The following is an 18,613-nucleotide window of genomic DNA, read 5'->3' on the forward strand; positions in this document are numbered from 1 at the left end:
AGATCTAAGAGGTCTCACGGAAGAGTAAGTGTTAATCATTTCCGATATATAATCTGGGGCCATACCATGTAATGCTTTAAACACATACTTCAGAACCTTAAATTCTACTCTCTGTTTAATGGGCAGCCAGTGAAGAGAGGCTAAGATCGGAGTAATATGATCTCTCTTTCTGGTATTAGTTAGCAGCTTTGCTGCAGTGTTTTGTACCAACTATAGTTGTGATAAAGAGGACTGACAGACCCCCAGATACAGTGCATTACAGTAATCCAATCATGAGGACACAAAAGCATGAAGAACTTTTTCAAGGTCCTTAAAAACTAGGACTGATTTAAGTTTGGCAAAGTTCCTAAGCTGAAAAAAGCTATTCTTCACCACAGAGTTGATTTGCCTATCAAATTTAAGATTAGAATCAACAATAAAACCCAGATTTCTTACTTGGTTCCTCACATAAGAAGATAAGGGCCTGAAACTATCTTTATATGTTTCAGCATAGGCACTACTGCCAAAAATTATAATTTCAGTTTTCTTATCATTAAGCTGGAGAAAATTGCTGCTCATCCAGCATTTAACATCATCTAGACATTCCATCAGAGATTGAATTGACATATTATCACCTACCTTAAGCGGAAGATACATTTATGTATCATCCGCATAAAAGTGATATGAAATGCCGTGCTTTCTGAAGATTGCTCCGAGTGGTATCACGTACAAAGAAAACAACAGCGGTCCTAAGACCGAACCTTGTGGGACCCCATATAAAACCTGAGCAGAGGACGACAATAGATTTCCCACCTTAACTGTAAATGTCCTATGCTGCAAAATAGACGTAAACCATTTTAGCAATTTTCCTTGAAACTTCTTCATCATCCTTCCAGAGGAAGAGCAGGAACAACTAGAAATTTAGAGGCATGGTCTTTATTGTGTACTTTTATGATAAATGTGTTATTTCAATCATAGAGTTGTGTGTCTATAGCTGAATATTTTATGAATTCAATAGAGAACACATCTATAGTTTTGATGTTAGTATTTAGTTTTAATAAATGCATTATCAGGAGAGAATATGTTGCTTCATTATGCAGTGAAATTGAATTGTGTTGCAAAACTGAGTGTCTGTTTCATCCGCTGTGTGAACTGTTTTGAGAGCACTGATTACAGTTTGGAGAAATGTATAAAATCGACTGAGAAAAACTGTAACTGCTTAAAAACTATCCTTTCCAAAATTTTAGATAAGAACGGCAACTGCGAAATAGGCCGAAAGTTATTTAAAATGGTACATCACCATTCATTAGACTACAGTTTATTATAGATTGTATACTTGGACCAATAGTACCCATCAATTCAATAAACAGTTTGGGAGGGATCACATCTCTTGAAGAAGAAGTGGCTTTCAACGCACCCACAACGTCTACAGTGTAGGACAGTGAGACCGGTTCGAACTCCTCAAAAGTCCCAGCTACAGTTGGCATACAATATATGAGTCAACTCTTAGCTTATTCAAGTAGATTACATGTATTGAATTACAGATATTAAAGATTACATGTCATTTGGGTTATGTTATCAGATTACAAAAATCAAGCCCTGGTAATTAAGATTAAAATACTTTTTAAAATGATCATAATCAGATTACATTTGACTTTTTAATGGATTACATGATTACAAATTAATCAGGCAACTGCAGTTAATTGTTCAGAATGTATTGGTCCCTCTAAAGTGAAAGTACATTTGATGACTGATAAACCAAGCGGCATTGTGTGTTTTGAATAATAATGTTCCTGTAGCAAGATAATACAATATATAGAAATTGTGCTGTGTGCACAGAATTTTAAAGACCATGATCCTAAGCAGTCAAGCAAGTCAACTAAAGAATGGCTTAGACTAGAGGTTCATATTCTGTTTCTTTCTGCAGCACAGACCAACACTCACTGTACAGCATATACATGGCCCTCTCCAAACCTGTCAAACTGCTGGGCATCTTTGAATTCAGTGCTATGGTTTTACTCGATGACAGACAGTTAGACTAGTACAACAGCAAGCACCAGGTTAAGATTCCCAAACAGAACTGGATGAAAGAGAAGATGCCACCTAAGTACTAGGAAAAGGGTACCTGGTCATGAATGAGAGAACAACGGTTCAAACTGAATATCAACAGTTTGAATATCTGATGGAGCATGCAAAACAGCACAGGTGAGGAACAATAATATATTTAACTATACATATAATAATCATGCATAATTTATTTTGACTAGACATGTTGTATTGTATCCCTTACCCTTAAAATGTATCTGTGGAATATTAAGCATCAATTGCTTATTAGATCTAAGAGGTCTCACGGAAGAGTAAGTGTTAATCATTTCCGATATATAATCTGGGGCCATACCATGTAATGCTTTAAACACATACTTCAGAACCTTAAATTCTACTCTCTGTTTAATGGGCAGCCAGTGAAGAGAGGCTAAGATCGGAGTAATATGATCTCTCTTTCTGGTATTAGTTAGCAGCTTTGCTGCAGTGTTTTGTACCAACTATAGTTGTGACAAAGAGGACTGACAGACCCCCAGATACAGTGCATTACAATAATCCAATCATGAGGACACAAAAGCATGAAGAACTTTTTCAAGGTCCTTAAAAGCTAGGACCAATTTAAGTTTGGCAATGTTCCTAAGATGAAAAAAGCTATTCTTCACCACAGAGTTGATTTGCCTATCAAATTTAAGATTAGAATCAACAATAAAACCCAGATTTCTCACTTGGTTCTTCACATAAGAAGATAAGGGCCTGAAACCATCTTTATATGTTTCAGCATAGCCACTACCGCCAAAAATTATAATTTCAGTTTTCTTATCATTATGCTGGAGAAAATTGCTGCTCATCCAGCATTTAACATCAAGACATTCCATCAGAGATTGAATTGACATCACCTACCTTAAGCGGAAGATAAATGTATGTATCATCCGCATAAAAGTGATATGAAATGCCATGCTTTCTGAAGATTGCTCCGAGTGGTATCATGTACAAAGAAAACAACAGCGGTCCTAAGACCGAACCTTGTGGGACCCCATATAAAACCTGAGCAGAGGACGACAATAGATTTCCCACCTTAACTGAAAATGTCCTATGCTGCAAAATAGACGTAAACCATTTTAGCAATTTTCCTTGAATACACATTGTCTAATGCGCTCGATCAAAATGGTGTGATCAATAGTGTCGAATGCAGTACTAAGGTCTAATAGAACTAAGCCCATGCTATTTCCAGAATCAAGACTTATAAAAAATATCATTTAAAACCCTAATAAGGGCTGATTATGTGTTGTGATGTGCTCTAAAACCCGACTGAAATTTGTCCAGTACTTTATTCTGCATTAAAAACTGATTTACAGTTTTTCTCAATCTGATTTTACACATTTCTCTAAACTCAGGTCACTGCTCTCAATGCAGTTAACACAGCCATCTGAACACTTTGTAATTGTCCTAAACAGATTGTGCATTTTTCTTGATTTTCCTCATTTTCTCGAAACACTACATACAAATTTCTCTGATCTAACATTCATGCTTTTAAAACAGTTAACACAAACAACTAAATTAAAGTCATATTCTCAAATGCACATGTCAGGTTGTCAGATGCCTTCATATTGATATGTGTTAGCAATGCACACAGCAAAGAAAATGCAATTTATAAAATTTTTCACATAACTGTCATGACTTTGCTATCTATAAAAGGGGTCAATTATGAAAATTCAGAACAAACAAACAATGAGGAAGTAGAAGAAGAGGAGGAACAACACAAAGAAGAGGTGCAAAATGAGAAGAGGTAGAGTGGGTAAAGGAAGAGAAAATAGGAGGAAGAAGAAATTAGAAAAGGGGAAGGTTTTCTCAACTCATTCAGTGGTGAGCACTGCATTGAAAGAGTTGAGGAAACACCAAATAGAGATGGTGTAACGATGGTGAGCAGAGAGAAAGAGGACAGCAGAGTGGAAGAGTAAAGAAGACACAGAAGAGGCTCAAATGATCGGATAGTTCCTCTAATTTATCATATTATGAATCACGGTCTCTCTGAGACGCACAAAGTGTTCGGCCTAATGTGAGCAGATCTACAGTGACTTCAATCTCAACAACAACAAAAAAATAAAAATCAAATCAAATAAAAAAAGACGGAGAAATGCCATTGCTCTGCATGCCAGTCAATCAATGTCCACAATTCCTGTATCATCTGTGCTTATAGTGCTGCCTTAGGTCAATACAATTTAGCAAGACTGCTATTTTTATGATAACTGTGCTATTTGAGTAGTAGAGTTGTGTGACTATAGCTGAATATTTTATGAATTCAATAGAGAACACATCTATAGTTTTGATGTTAGTATTTAGTTTTAATAAATGGATTATCAGGAGAGAATATGTTGTTTCATTATGCAGTGAAATTGAATTGTGTTGCAAAACTGAGTGTCTGTTTCGTCCGCTGTGTGAACTGTTTTGAGAGCACTGATTACAGTTTGGAGAAATTTATAAAACTGAGAAAAACTGTAACTGCTTAAAAACTATCCTTTCCAAATTTTTAGATAAGAACGGCAACTACGAAATAGGCCGAAAGTTATTTAAAATTGTACATCACCATTCAATAGACTACAGTTTATGATAGGTTGTATACTTGGGTATAATAATCATGCATAATTTATTTTGACTATAGACATGTTGTATTGTCTTCTTTTTAAATCATGTTCAGTTCATGATCTTCAGTGGAGATGCGGTTGTGAAACTGACATACAGAGAAATTAACTGGGGTTGCCCCAGTCGATGCAGCTCACCCTATCAAACTGTCCTGGAATAATATACCTATCCTAAACCAGTACATGAAGGACTACATGGAGAAAGAGTGTGTGGACTGGTTGAACAGATTCAGGGAATATGAAGATGAGGTGCTCAGACAACATTGTCAGATACAGCATTTGTTGTGATTTATTAAATGTAAATATGTAAATGTACATTTAAACCTATTTAATGTAAATTTAATGTAAATATGTAATTTTTGAAGTCACACTTAAAAATATATGAATTTCAGTGCATTAAATAGCAAACTATCGAACCTAGTGGCATCTGCAAAGTGCAAACAAATACTGCTGGAGTTTTTCTCAGAACTAACTTCATTTTTCTGAGCTATTCTGCAATTACTTTTAACAAACTGGTCTCAAGGGTGATTTTTAGTGGATGTATAAAGTCAGTTCCCATCAAGTTCACAATAATGTCCCAGCAAAATAACCTCTACTAACGTTTGACAGCTAGGTAATTGGTACTTTAATTCACCAAAGTGGCATTCAACTGATCACAAAGTATAGACTGCCTGTTTCCTTTTACAGACCTTTAGAAGGAAATCAACATATATTGTATGGAAGTCAACATATATTGAAGTAAACGCGCCCAAAACCACCTCACCAATTTTGGTGGACAAGTTACTAACAGTACCAAAACCTGTACACTTACAGATATAGACTGGAAATAAAACTTGCACAAGCTGTGATTTATTTTATTTCAATGTACTTTATTATTGTATTAATAAAAAAAAAAAAGAGGTTCATTTCAGAATTAGTCACTGAATTATATCATACTTTACAAAGAAGTCAGTGTTGATGTTGGTGATGCTGATCAGATGTTGATGTAAATATTTCTGTCAGTTTGTAGTTTTTTCCACGTCTCTGAAATTATTAAAGAAGAATAAATATTACAGTGATGCAGCATCAGCATTTTAGAAAGTAAAAATACAAAAACTTCACACAAAGAACCAGACAGAATAAGAGTTTTTCTTTTTTTTTGGGGGGGGGATTTTCTGTGCTGATTATGGGTGAAAATCTGTGGAATGAATTTAAACATGCTAAAAAGTGTTAATTTATGAAAAATATTTGATAAACACACAAGGGCAGGAGATTTTGCAGAGTTCTGCGGATACAGACTCAATGTGTGCCTGTTCATGAGATAAAATTAAAGTCATTTTTAGTCGAGTACTCTAACATAAAAACACGAGTAATCACTAACTTGAAATTTAGATTTAATTAAATAAATATAATAAAAAAAATTTACATTTTAACTTTAAACATTGTTCCCATTTCTCTCATGAAAAATGAGCACTATGCATAAACAACATCTAGATAAAAATAAAAAAATAAAAAAACATTGCACTAACACAAAACAATATATTCCAAGACTTCTGAAGCGATATAATTACTTGAAATAACTTAAATATTCTTTTTGGGTGAACTATTCCTTTAACAATGTCATGCATCCACAGCACCAACCAATGCATTTTGTTGTATTGGAAAGATTTGGTGAGAGAAGCAGTTTCGTTGTTGTCAGCGGCATGCAAAATCACAAAGGAAAATCAAATTGCAATTTTCAAGTAGTGTTTAACTAATCAAATATTAAAACCGAATGAGTACTCGATTAATCGATCACCTTTGCACATCCCTAAATTAAACATGACTCTTTTTGATACCATTTAATCAAGAGCCAAAATTTAAACTGAGAAATTGCTGATTTAGCTTTATGTTCAGGAATTAACAGCAAAGCACTTACAATAGAAGTGAATTGGGCCAATTTTAAGAGAGTTTAAAGACAGTAAAGAAGCTTTTAATTTTACAAAAGCACTTAGATTATTTCTTCTATTAAAACTTGTGCATTATTTGAGCTGTTAAGTTGTAAGGGCTTACAGCGTTATGTCTTCATGGCAACGAAGTTGTAATACTGGATATAACTTCACACAGAAAAAGTAAGCATGCAATTTTATCACACTGAAGTCACGCATATTGTTTACATCTTGTGGCTATACTTTTGAAAAGTTTACGGATTGGCCCCATTCAGTTCCATTATAAGTGCCTCAATGGAACCTACATTTTTGCTTTATTTAAACAAGGGAGAAGTTAAAAGGAATTTGTGTGGTAATCAACAGTATGCCACAAATGCTGTCGACTGATATTCACTAGGGCTGGGCGATGTCTTAAAATAAATTATATCTCAAAATTTTTCAGCCTATTCACGATTTTCGATATACATCTTGATTATGTGTTTGCTCTGAAATAGCTCAAAAGTGTTTTTTTTTACTCAGAGGAACCATCATTTCATCCCAAAAGCCATTGTAGCAAAGTAGATTCAATATTTGAAAGACATTAAATGAAAATCTATTAAAAAATAATTCATTTTTCACTAAATAAACAAAAGGGAGAATGAAATTCAATCATTTTAATTGATATGCACTTTTATATTTATATTTCATATACAATGATTCATAGTAGCTTAATAAAAATCACATTATCAATATTATTCATATAATTTGAATTGCGTTATGGACACAAACACTGAGGAAGTCTGTGAGGCCGAAACATCTTTGTTCTCCTGTTCTGTGAGATTTGTGAAAAAGGAGTGTGGATCTTTTTGTTTTTTTTAGGCTTTTTAATGTTTATGGATCTACGCACCCTGAACGCAAAGCGCAGTGAATCCATTTCTTTGATTAGATTTTGCATTGTACAAAAGTAATATATTTCTGTCCTGTTTACCTCACCTTCACCTGGGGTTTTTATTTTGACACCGAAAATGTCATTGTATTTACTTCAACTTCACAAGGAGCCTTTTTTTCGGCACAAAAAAGGCAATGTGTATTTAACAGTTTAAAATATTCTGCGTTTCCTGAAAGGCTGCAATCCTCTCCTTTTCTGTTATTCTGTGCCATGTTTGTAAATTTGTAGCGGTAACTAATGTTTGGAATTGCACGAATGCTTGAACCTGCATTACTATGATTTCACAATGCACGTGAACTGATCTGAGAGTGCCGCCATGCACGTGCACGCAAGTCAGCGCATCACCGGTTTGTTCTGAATTGCACACAGACCATGTTTATGTCTTTAAATCACAGCCTTTTGTGGATTCATAATCACATATGACCAACTCGCCACTTTGATGTTATTTTGATTAATTGTGCAGCCCTATAGGATCGTGAAATTAGTGAACTGATGCGCTCTATATGTAACTTAATGGCCAAATAAAAGCACAAAGAATATTCACTATATTGGTCAATTTTACATCGCCAGGAATATTATCACGATTATACTGTTAATATTCGATATATCGCCCAGACCTAAACTTAACTTCTGTTGAACCCCGGAATATTCCTTAAAGATTCTGTTCAGGAGCAACGCATGCTTTATAGGAGTCAACAGGATCTCATGGGTTGGTGTGTTGGGGCTGTCACTCATTCTTTGTACTGTGGTATTATGTGTACAAAGTGTAGTTAAGAGCGCCCTGCTACTCTACGCAGCCTCATGACACAGACACAGCACACACAGCTGCGCTGCAACGCCTCGAGGAGCGAGAGAGAGTGTGTGTGTGTTTAAGAGAGCAAGAAAGACTTACTAGTTAAGCTGACTGCAGAGTCATGCAGCTGTCCATGTTCTTCAACTGCTTGAGTCTGTCTTGAGTCACACAATTACAAAACCAAATGTTACACACAAACCTAAAATAATACAATATACTGATAGTATAGGGAGAATGGGTTTGGATGAGGTTAACTAAACACCACAGTTGGGCATACAGACATAAACACGAGCACGATTACACACATGGGTAGGGGTGGATTATCTGGCCAAGTTCCAAGCCCCTGGTCCACCATACAGGACAGCAGGGTCGATCACAAGCCAGTTTCTTTCTGCCCACTTTTGGCACAACAATGGCATCATGGCCAGAGTTACGTCTCATTGGGCAAAAACCCATAGATTATATACACAACTGCACACTGACAAGACAGTTGCACACTTAAACTACAGCTTTCAATAAAACAACCACTTAGGTTCTCAGCAGTATTTAATTTGTGGTTTAAAAGTGGAAACTAGTGGTCGACGATTATTTCGCCAAGGCCGATAAATCGGTCGAGCCGACAATTAAAAAAATTCAGAATATCGGCCGATTTATTGGCCTTGGCGAAGTATCGTCGACCACTAGTTTCCACTTTTAAACTATCCCGTTTGGCCCATTTTTCTCTTAAAGCCACTGAGAATCACCTGCTTGCACGTGAAGGAGCCGTCTGAGACATGTAAACAACCACTCACAGTCGTTTTGTTGTTACATGCCATCGTGTTACTACAATAATTGACCGGTGTACAACAAAGTCTCGTTTAGAGGTCCGCATATCAGAGCCGCGACAGACGCGTTGGAGCTCATAATGTTAAAGTGCTCGCGTGTTTCACTCTCCCTCTCTCACCTCAACAGTTCCCTGTAAATTTTAACAGTCTTGTCTAATAATAAAAAGGCAAATATCAATAAAGCTACTATCCTATATCATCTACAAATATATAGATATCTCGTTTAAAAGGATGTAATTCATGAACCTCATGAAAACACAGCGTTTTCTTCCTGTCAAGCGCTTATATAATATCTCTGAAGCGTCAGCCAGGATCAAAACTCAGTTCTCTGATTCACGAATGTTACATGAAGGTCAGTACGTGACAATCCAAGCAGGCGATCCGGCCCCTGTAAACTGTTTGCTGCTAGCTGGATCCGCACGAGAGTGTGAGAGCACCTACAAAGTAAAAGCGCTTCACGTGTGCTGAGTAAATGTCAAATTCACTGTGTACTGGATGTACAATTGGTTTGATTCAGACTTTTATGAGAAAATGTGATTGTTAAAGGTGCACGCAGTAATTTTGTTCCCATTAAAAAAGTTTTACTACTAAAGAAATGAATTGTAATATGTAAATATATATGTATAAAATCATGAGCACTCACATGAGATGAGGACTCTAGTCATATCAGTAACCTTATAAAAGCTGTTTTATTCTACATTGGGCAGGGGCGCCCTCATGGGGGCTGCCATTTTAGAATCACATGACCAGCTGAATACTACTCGCTTAATCTCAATAATAATCTCTTGTTATTGGACACTTTCACTCATTGGATTAAATAAATCATGGCTGATTGTGAATAGTGAATTTCTACAATTGCGTCCGTAACTGAAAACTATTGATTTTGAATGATGCTGCATCCACACCACTAGGTGTCACTGTAAGTCCAAACTGACACAATCAAAAAATTACCTTTAATGCGCACATGCCATCCGGAGTTGCCTGACTATTGTGTGCACTGTTATTTCCTTCTTCCTAATATATTAATTTCTTTATGTGCAAATAAACTACTAAAATTCGATGAAATCAGAGGAAACTGCTATCTACCATTTAAGACACATTCTTTTTTTGCATGAACTTTTTAGTAAACATAGTGCTAAATAAGAGTTTATAATTTTTTTTAGCAATTTTATGTTTTTTATTATATTAAATTGAGTGATATATCGGATTTATCTCCACCTATCTGCCACCCTGCTATCAGGAATATCGATCACTAGTGGAAACTAGATTGAGTTTGGCATGTTTACATACCTAACAATCACCAGAGGTATTCAACGGCTCCAACATTATACACAAGTATGTTTCCTTAAAAGTTAAATAAACGTTTCAGTTTGAACCAAAAGGGTTTTGTAGTCTGATGCCATAGGAGAAACTTTCAAATTCAACAAATAACTTTTTGTGTTTTAAAGAACCCAGAAACCAAATACTCTGATCTAAAGAACCTTCAATGTAACTTTTTCAATCTCCAAAGCACCGTATGTCAACTCAAGAACCATATTCATCTATAAATGGTTCTTGATAAGAAGAAGAATTTGAATTCCATTCAAATTATTTCGCAATTTCATAAACATAAAAATACTTTAAAATCTATCCTTGTGGAAAAAGTAAACTTTACCTTTGGAAAATCACAGTGGTCTCCAAACATGCCACAAAATTCCTTCATTCAAGTCCTGCAGGAGAGTTAAAGACACATAATTCATAACTGTGCAATTATCTTTCCCATTTTTGGTGTAGGGTAGACCCTCACTAGGGGAGCAGACCAATCATGCTTAACCTTTGTGTGACCTTCGGGACATTTTTGTTATTTCGATCATTTTGGCTGTGGTAATGCCAACGGCATAAATTTTGCCAAAGTGTGTATTTTTTTAATTGTTTTTTTTTTTTTTTAATTTTGATATTTCAACCTCAGTTCCTATAATACATCTATAATACACTGTGTACACAAAATAGTTACACTCAGGACCTTCAGGACAAAAATACCCCATTGAAACCCATTAAAACGGCAATATTTGATCCCAGTGCCATTAAAGCAGAGAATCATGAATTATGTGAAATTATGCATTCATTCTGGAGCTTCAAAATTATTATTATTTATTTATTTTTTTTCCACCAGATGGCGCCATTTTTCTCAAGTTTAGCCTATGGAGCAAATACATGCTTTTTTCCTATTTTCTGTATTATAGAGCACTGCAGGCCAACTGAATAAATGATGCAGCTAAAATTGTGTGGGTGTGTTGGTATGGATGTCAGAGTGTGTTTTGTATGTGTGTATTGATAAATTTGTGTGTGTGTGTGTAAAAAAAACAACAGTGGCATTATTTAAACAAACTGGCATTTAAAGGGTTAAAATCCTGGAAACGAATGAATATTTGTGATCAGGACTGATGTTGGTTAAAAAATCAGTGTCAGTGAAAGTGGAAAATAATATTAATATATAATGTTTTATGGCAGTTTTTTGATGCAGACATTTTATCCTTTAAGGTACTGAGTGTGAGGTTTTTTTTTAATCTGACACTAAACAAAAAAAATAAAAATAAAATAATGCATCAAAATCAATGTTGTTGCTATTCATTAACATATCCCAGACTGTGATAATCCCAAAAAATATACACTTCCCCTTAGCATTTAATATATGGAATATATATATATATATATATATATATATATTTTTTTTTTTTTGTCCTCTAAGGACCTCGGAGTACTTTTTTTTAAATTGACACACAAGGGTTAAAAAAATATCTATGGAGACAAGTACATTTTTTACCTGAAGATGAAATATCATGGTGGCTTCCACATACGACACAGAAGTCCTTCGGAAACACAATGCATAACTGGACTATTTTTTTCTTCGTTTTATGGTATGGACACTAAAAGCTAGTAGGTTAAAATGCTTAGAGCTCCTTGGTTAAACGTAGTTCTAGTACTTTCCACTTTGATTGACAGCAGTGTGTCGTCGAGTGCTGACACATGAAACTGATCCTCTGCGCCCCCTAACGACACAAACACGGTACTGCAACCTGCGCTGTGACGCTTCAAAATGCAGAATGTATCAGAGGATAAAAATAACCCAAGGTATTAAACACGGACTCACGAATACATGACGATTTGAAATGGAAGATTAGAATTTTAGTGCAGACTTTACCTTTTTGCACCACAAAGCACCGTTTATACTCCATATGAAAACGGAAGTGTTTGCATGCAACACGTGGGCGGTTTCATCCAGTTTTAAGCAGGAAAAAGATTATATTTTGTCAGCAACCACTTTATAATCACTAAATAATTGTCCATATTTCAAGGAAACAGTCTTGACCACCGCATCATAAAATAATATTCTACACATAAATTATATACATGCTATTATGACGTCAAAATCACTCGCATTTCAAAGTATTAACGTTTTGAGCAAAAAGGTACGTGAAATATGTTTCAATTTGTTTTGAGACACATAAAACACAAAGACCTATACTAAAATGGACACCACATTTCGTTGTTCTTACCTCACTGTACAAGGAACCATACAGTCGCAGTGGCCAATGATATTTAAATAGAACTACGGCAAGCAGAAGGGCCATAAAAGGTGGATTTACGTATCGAGCCTTGTTGCCTATTTATTTGCACGGTTCTCAAATTTACATATGCACACAGGAACATAAAATAATAAACACAACATTATGGATTTGTTCAACTTTATTTATTGGGTACATATATGTACCCAATATAAGTGTTCAAAGTAAATTAAAGGGACAGTTCACCCAAAAATGAAAATTCTGTCATAATTTACTCACCCTCATATTGTTCCAAACTGGTATTACTTCCTGTGTGTACTCGATCCTCATGAATGCGCATTGGAGAGCGACCGGAAGTGAACATTTATAGTACAAAATGACTTAAATATTGATCAGTTTCTCACCCAAAGCGTTCGTATCACTATAGAAGACATTAATTTAACCACTGGAGTTGTATGGATGACTTTTACTACGACTGTCTGTACTTTTTGGAGCTTTAAAGTGTTGCAACTTGCATTCTATGGACCTACAGAGCTTAGAAATTCTTCTAAAAATCTTTATTTGTGGTGAGTATATGATGAGTGAATTTTCATTTTTGGGTGAACTATCCCTTTAAGTTCTGTGTTGGTCAGTGTATTCTGATGGACAATGTCTGAAACAAGTTCTGAAAAAAGTTTGATCAAATGTGTTTCAAATTATTGTAGGTCTTGAATTTTCATCATAAACAAGAATACATGGATACAACGGGGCTGTGCAGTTACTTTTGGATTCTTATTTCCACCTAAAGCTTTTGACATGCACACACTCGCTGTTTCCTCCTTCATACGGAGGCTGAAATCCCTTTTAACAACTCCATCTGCCTCCTCTTGTCCTTCGCCCTGTTGATCGTCATTTTGAACAGCCGACAGTACATCTCCATGGCAACAGGAGTGTCATCGTTGCCAGGCACCGGGTACGTGAGGAGGCTGGGGTTGCAATTAGAGTCCACAATCCCGACCGTGGGAATATTCATCTTGGCCGCATCCCGGATTCCGACATGTGGTTGAAAAACGTTATTGAGTGTGGAAAGGAATACGACGAGGTCTGGCAGTCGGATGCCAGGACTGTACTGGACAGGGGCGTTGGTGAGCAGTCCGCCCTGCCAATATCGTGTATGAGCGTACTCGCCGCACTCTCGCGCCGTCATCTCCACCAGGTGACTGAACTGCCGCCTTCGGCTGACAAACAAAATTATACCGCCGCGGTACGCAACATGAGCAGTGAAGTTTAGCGCCCTCTGGAGGTGCTCGGCTGTTTGATCAAGATCAATGATGTCCATATCAAGACGAGAACCAAACAGATACGATTCCATCAACCTAGAGAGAGAGTGAGAGGGGTTTTACTATTTAGAAATAAAGATCATGTTTTGTAACAATTGTCATGCTTCATGTCTACATAAAGTATATCAATTTATACCTGGGTAGTTCACAAATAACATGTCCATGGACTTTGTTTACATCAAGCTTTTAGATTAAGTGTATATGTATAAGGGGTACATTTATATTTTAGGTGCCGTAACTGGTCACCATTAAAGGAATGTTCCGGGTTCAATACAAGTTAAGCTCAGTCGACAGCATTTGTGGCATAATATTGATTACTTAGACTAATCCTTCCTTATCTTTTATTAAAAAAAAAAAAATAAAAAAAAAAAAAAAAAAAAAAATCTTGGTTCCAGTGAGGCACTTACAATGAAAGTGAATGGGGGCCAACTTTTAAACATTAAAATATTAACTTTTTCAAAAGTACAGCCACAAGACAAACGATATTCTTGTGAACATGAATTTAGTGTGATAAAATCACTTACTAACCCTTTCTATGTAAAGTTAGACAATTTTACAACTTCATTACCATGACGATGTAATATCAACAAACCCTAAAATGATTGTAAAAATGACGATTTAAACTTTACAGCTCAAATAATACACAAGTTTTAACAGAAGAATGAATGTAAGTGCTTTTATAATATTATAAGCTACACATTTCTGTTTAAACCCCCCCAACAACTGGCCACATTCACTTCCATTGTAAGAGCCTTACTGGAACCTTGATTTTTGCGTTTTTAAAGAAAAGGACGAACGAGTTAAAACAAATTTTTGTGGTAATCAATGAGTTTTAATTTAATTAGTTTTAAGTACAAATATTTCATGTCATCTCTCAATTAATGAAGTCATAAAAAACAAAAGTGTAATGACAATAACAACAACACAGGTCAGTTAGGATCACTATTTTAAGAATGTGAATTGTCAGAATAATAACAGAGAGAATTATTTATTTCAGCTTTGATTTCATCACATTCCCAGTGGGTCAGAAGTTTACAAATACTTTGTTAGTATTTGGTAGCATTGCCTTTAAATTGTTTTAACTTGGGTCAAACATTTAGGGTAGCCTTCCACAAGCTTCTCACAATAAGTTGCTGGAATTTTGGCCCATTCCTCCAGACAGAACTGGTGTAACTGAGTCAGGTTTGTAGGCCTACTTGCTCACACACACTTTCTCAGTTCTACCCACACATTTTGTGATGGCCACTCCAATACCTTGACTTTGTTGTCCTTAATCCATTTTGCCACAACTTTGGGGGTATGCTTGGGGTCATTGTCCATTTGGAAGACCCATTTGCGACCGAGCTTTAACTTCCTGGCTGATGTCTTGAGATGTTGCTTCAATATATCCATCTTCCTCATGATGCCACCTATTTTGTGACATGCACCAGTCCCTCCTGCAGCAAAGCACCCCCACAACGTGATGCTGCCACCCCCATGCTTCACGGTTGGGATGGTGTTCTGCGGCTTGCAAGCCTCACCCTTTTTCCTCCAAACATAACGATGGTCATTGTTACAATTTTGTTTCATCAGACCAGAGGACATTTTTTTTTTACCAAAAAGTAAGATCTTTGTCGCCATGTGCACTTGCAAACTGTAGTCTGGCTCTTTTATGGTGGTTTTGGAGCAGTGGCTTCTTCCTTGCTGAGCAGACTTTCAGGTTATGTCGATATAGCTCTTGTTTTAACTGTGGATACAGATACTTGTCTACCTGTTTCTTTCAGCATCTCCACAAGGTCCTCAGCTGTTGTTCTGGGATTGTTTGCACTTTTCACACCAAACTATGTTCATCTCTAGGAGACAGAATGCATCTCCTTATTGAGCAGTATGATGGCTGCGTGGTCCCATCGTGGTGTTTGGAAATTGCTCCCAAGGATGATCCAGACTTGTGGAGGTCCACAATTTTATTTCTGAGGTCTTGGCTGATTTCATTTGATTTTCCCATGATCTCAAGAAAAGAGGCACGGAGTATGAAGGTAGGCCTTAATATACATCCACAGGTACACCTCCAATTGTCTCCAATACACCAATTAGCCTATCAGAAGCCAATTGGCTAACTACCTAAAGGCTTGACATCATTTTCTGGAATTTTCCAAGCTGCTTAAAGGCACAGTTAACTTACTGTATGTAAACTTCTGACCTTCTGGAATTGTGATATAGTCAATTAAAAGTGAAAATCTGTCTGTAAACAATTTTTGGAAAAATTACTCATGTCATGCACAAAGTAGACTTGCCAAAACTATAGTTTGCTAATATGAAATCTGTGGAGTGGTTAAAAAATTAGTTTTAATGACTTCAACCTAAGTGTATGTAAACTTCTGACTTCAACTGTTGTATGTGTATATAAATATATATATTCTTATATACATATATATATATGTTTTAGATGTGTAGCATGCAACAATGTTAAACACTGACATTTCATGTCATCTTCACACCTGTGTCTGCAGCCCTTCTTGTGTCCAAGATGTATACGGGCCTCAAACAGGTCTTTTAAGGTGAAGAGTTCTGACAAGCGGAAATAGTCTGGCTGAGTGAGGGGGAAGTTTAGGATCTTCTCGTTCGCAGCTTTACATATATATATAAAAAAACAAAAAACAGAAACAATTACGGGAGAATGGCTCGGAACAGTCAAGCTAGTTTTATTTGAACATCGCTATACAAAATACATCTTTTAACAAAGCAGCTTTATAAGCCAAAGACAACTAAAGGAGGAAAAACTCACTTATAATATTTATGTCAGATGAGAATGAAAACTGGGAAGAAACAAGCCTCCTCTGGTAGGCACAAATTTAAATCTCTGTATGTCTAATATTAACGAGCTACAGAATAAGAATAATCCTTAAACTACTTTTTGACATTTATTAGGGTAGTTGGCAAATGTATCATAGCTATGAACATTTCTAAAATCCAAGACAGAGATTTTAAGTTGAAATTTCTATGCATGCATAAAGGAAAATGTATGGTACAACAGGCTAAATGCCCCCCGGGGTAAAAGGCACTTTTATTTTATTTCCTCCCAAATCACTAAAGGCAACTATTCGCGGCATCCATGCACAACTCACCACGCGCCCCACCGAGACTGAGAACCACACATAATAGCGACCACGAGAGGTTACCCCATGTGACTCTACCCTCCCTAGCAACCGGGCCAATTTGGCTGCTTAGGAGACCTGGCTGGAGTCACTCAGCACGCCCTGGATTCGAACTCGTGACTCCAGGGGTGGTAGTCAGTGTCAATACTCGCTGAGCTACCCAGGCCCCCATATTTAATAATTTTTTTTAATGTTGCAAATGTATTTAGCTAATGAATATTATCTGAGATTATAACATATGTTTTGAGACTAAATACTTTTGTCATTTTCTGGTTAGTTCAAGGTGATTATATCAAAAGTTTTTTAATAACGGTCCAATAAGTACAGGATAGTATTTATAAAGGATAGTATTTGGGGTAAAAAGCCCTTTTTGATTGTGTCATCTTGGACTTACTGTGACACCTAGTGGTGTGGATGCAGCATCATTCAAAATCAAGTTTTCAGTTACAGATGCCATTTTAGCCATTGTGTAACCTTAGCCAAGGTTTCTGATATGACCAGAGTCCTCATCTCATGTGAATGCTCATGATTTTTTACATATGCTTCGAAATTACAATTAATTTCTTTAGGAGTAAAACTTTTTTTTAATGGGAAAAAAAATTACTGAGTGCACCTTTAAATTGTTACTCTAAAAAAGGCATCTTGCTGTATCAAAAATATAAGTTGAAAAATTTTGCACTATAACTATTGTCCCTTTATTTACACAATATCGCTATAAATCCCCTGGGGGGCTTTCACCGCAAATGTGTTGTATGTCTGCCTAACAGACTTTTAAGACAAAGCAGAACCCGTCAAAATTGTTTAACTTTTCTCTCTGGGTCGCTGGATTACAGTTGCCCTGTATGCATACGTCATAAACACTTATTAGCACACATATGCAGTCAGTCTCACCGGTGTCATCGCTCAGTGCAGGCGGCGGTTGCACTGCAGCCGCTGCGGTGCTGAATGTCTGTCCATGACACGAGAACGCAGCACCGACCAACCGAGAACCCCGGAGAGCCTGGGTTACTAAAATAAAAAAATAAATAAATACGAAATAAAACATATAAATAGTCGCAAACACACGTTTATCAAACCGTTGAAAAACTGTTCACACAATCACAAAAATACAATAACTAAATGGCAATCGTTGAGCAATGACAGGAATGGCTAGATTACATTTTATTTTATTTAAATAAAATAAAGTTTTATTTTAAAACCATATAAATATAACGAAATGCATTAAAGAAATACCCCTAAATGTGATTAAAACTACGTTTTATTTCACCTCTAGATAAGATGCCAGCTGCCATGCCTCTCCTTCAGCCCCTCCCATTGAATTGAAGGAAGAGCGCAGAATTCTGGGAAATGTAGTTCAACGCAATACTGTTTCTAGTGAACATCGTTCAATTACACAACTACTTGAACTACAAAGACCACAACGGTCCAATAACTTTAAAATAATAAAAACTTTATTGAATGAATCACAATGTTCAATTTTGCACACAACTGAATTCAAATCA

The 18,613-nt window shown here is 36.2% G+C and overlaps 1 protein-coding gene and 1 non-coding gene across 2 annotated transcripts; both read right to left on the reverse strand.

The window, feature by feature from the left end:
- Positions 1-8,210: 8,210 nt before the first annotated feature.
- LOC127431384 (small nucleolar RNA SNORA17) lies at positions 8,211-8,348 on the reverse strand. The gene has a single exon (XR_007895588.1). It is a non-coding gene; the product is annotated as a small nucleolar RNA SNORA17 (small nucleolar RNA).
- A 4,401-nt stretch (positions 8,349-12,749) lies between these two features.
- Positions 12,750-18,501, reverse strand: mrps2 (mitochondrial ribosomal protein S2). The gene is made up of 4 exons (XM_051681158.1): positions 18,379-18,501; positions 18,003-18,119; positions 16,455-16,584; positions 12,750-14,013 (listed from the first exon to the last, which is right to left on the reverse strand). Exons 1-4 carry the CDS (start codon positions 18,401-18,403, stop codon positions 13,479-13,481), a joined length of 807 nt encoding a protein of 268 aa, XP_051537118.1. The 5' UTR covers positions 18,404-18,501; the 3' UTR covers positions 12,750-13,478.
- Positions 18,502-18,613: the final 112 nt, after the last annotated feature.

Source organism: Myxocyprinus asiaticus, chromosome 40 (assembly GCF_019703515.2).
Source record: "Myxocyprinus asiaticus isolate MX2 ecotype Aquarium Trade chromosome 40, UBuf_Myxa_2, whole genome shotgun sequence".
NCBI classification, from domain to species: domain Eukaryota; kingdom Metazoa; phylum Chordata; class Actinopteri; order Cypriniformes; family Catostomidae; genus Myxocyprinus; species Myxocyprinus asiaticus.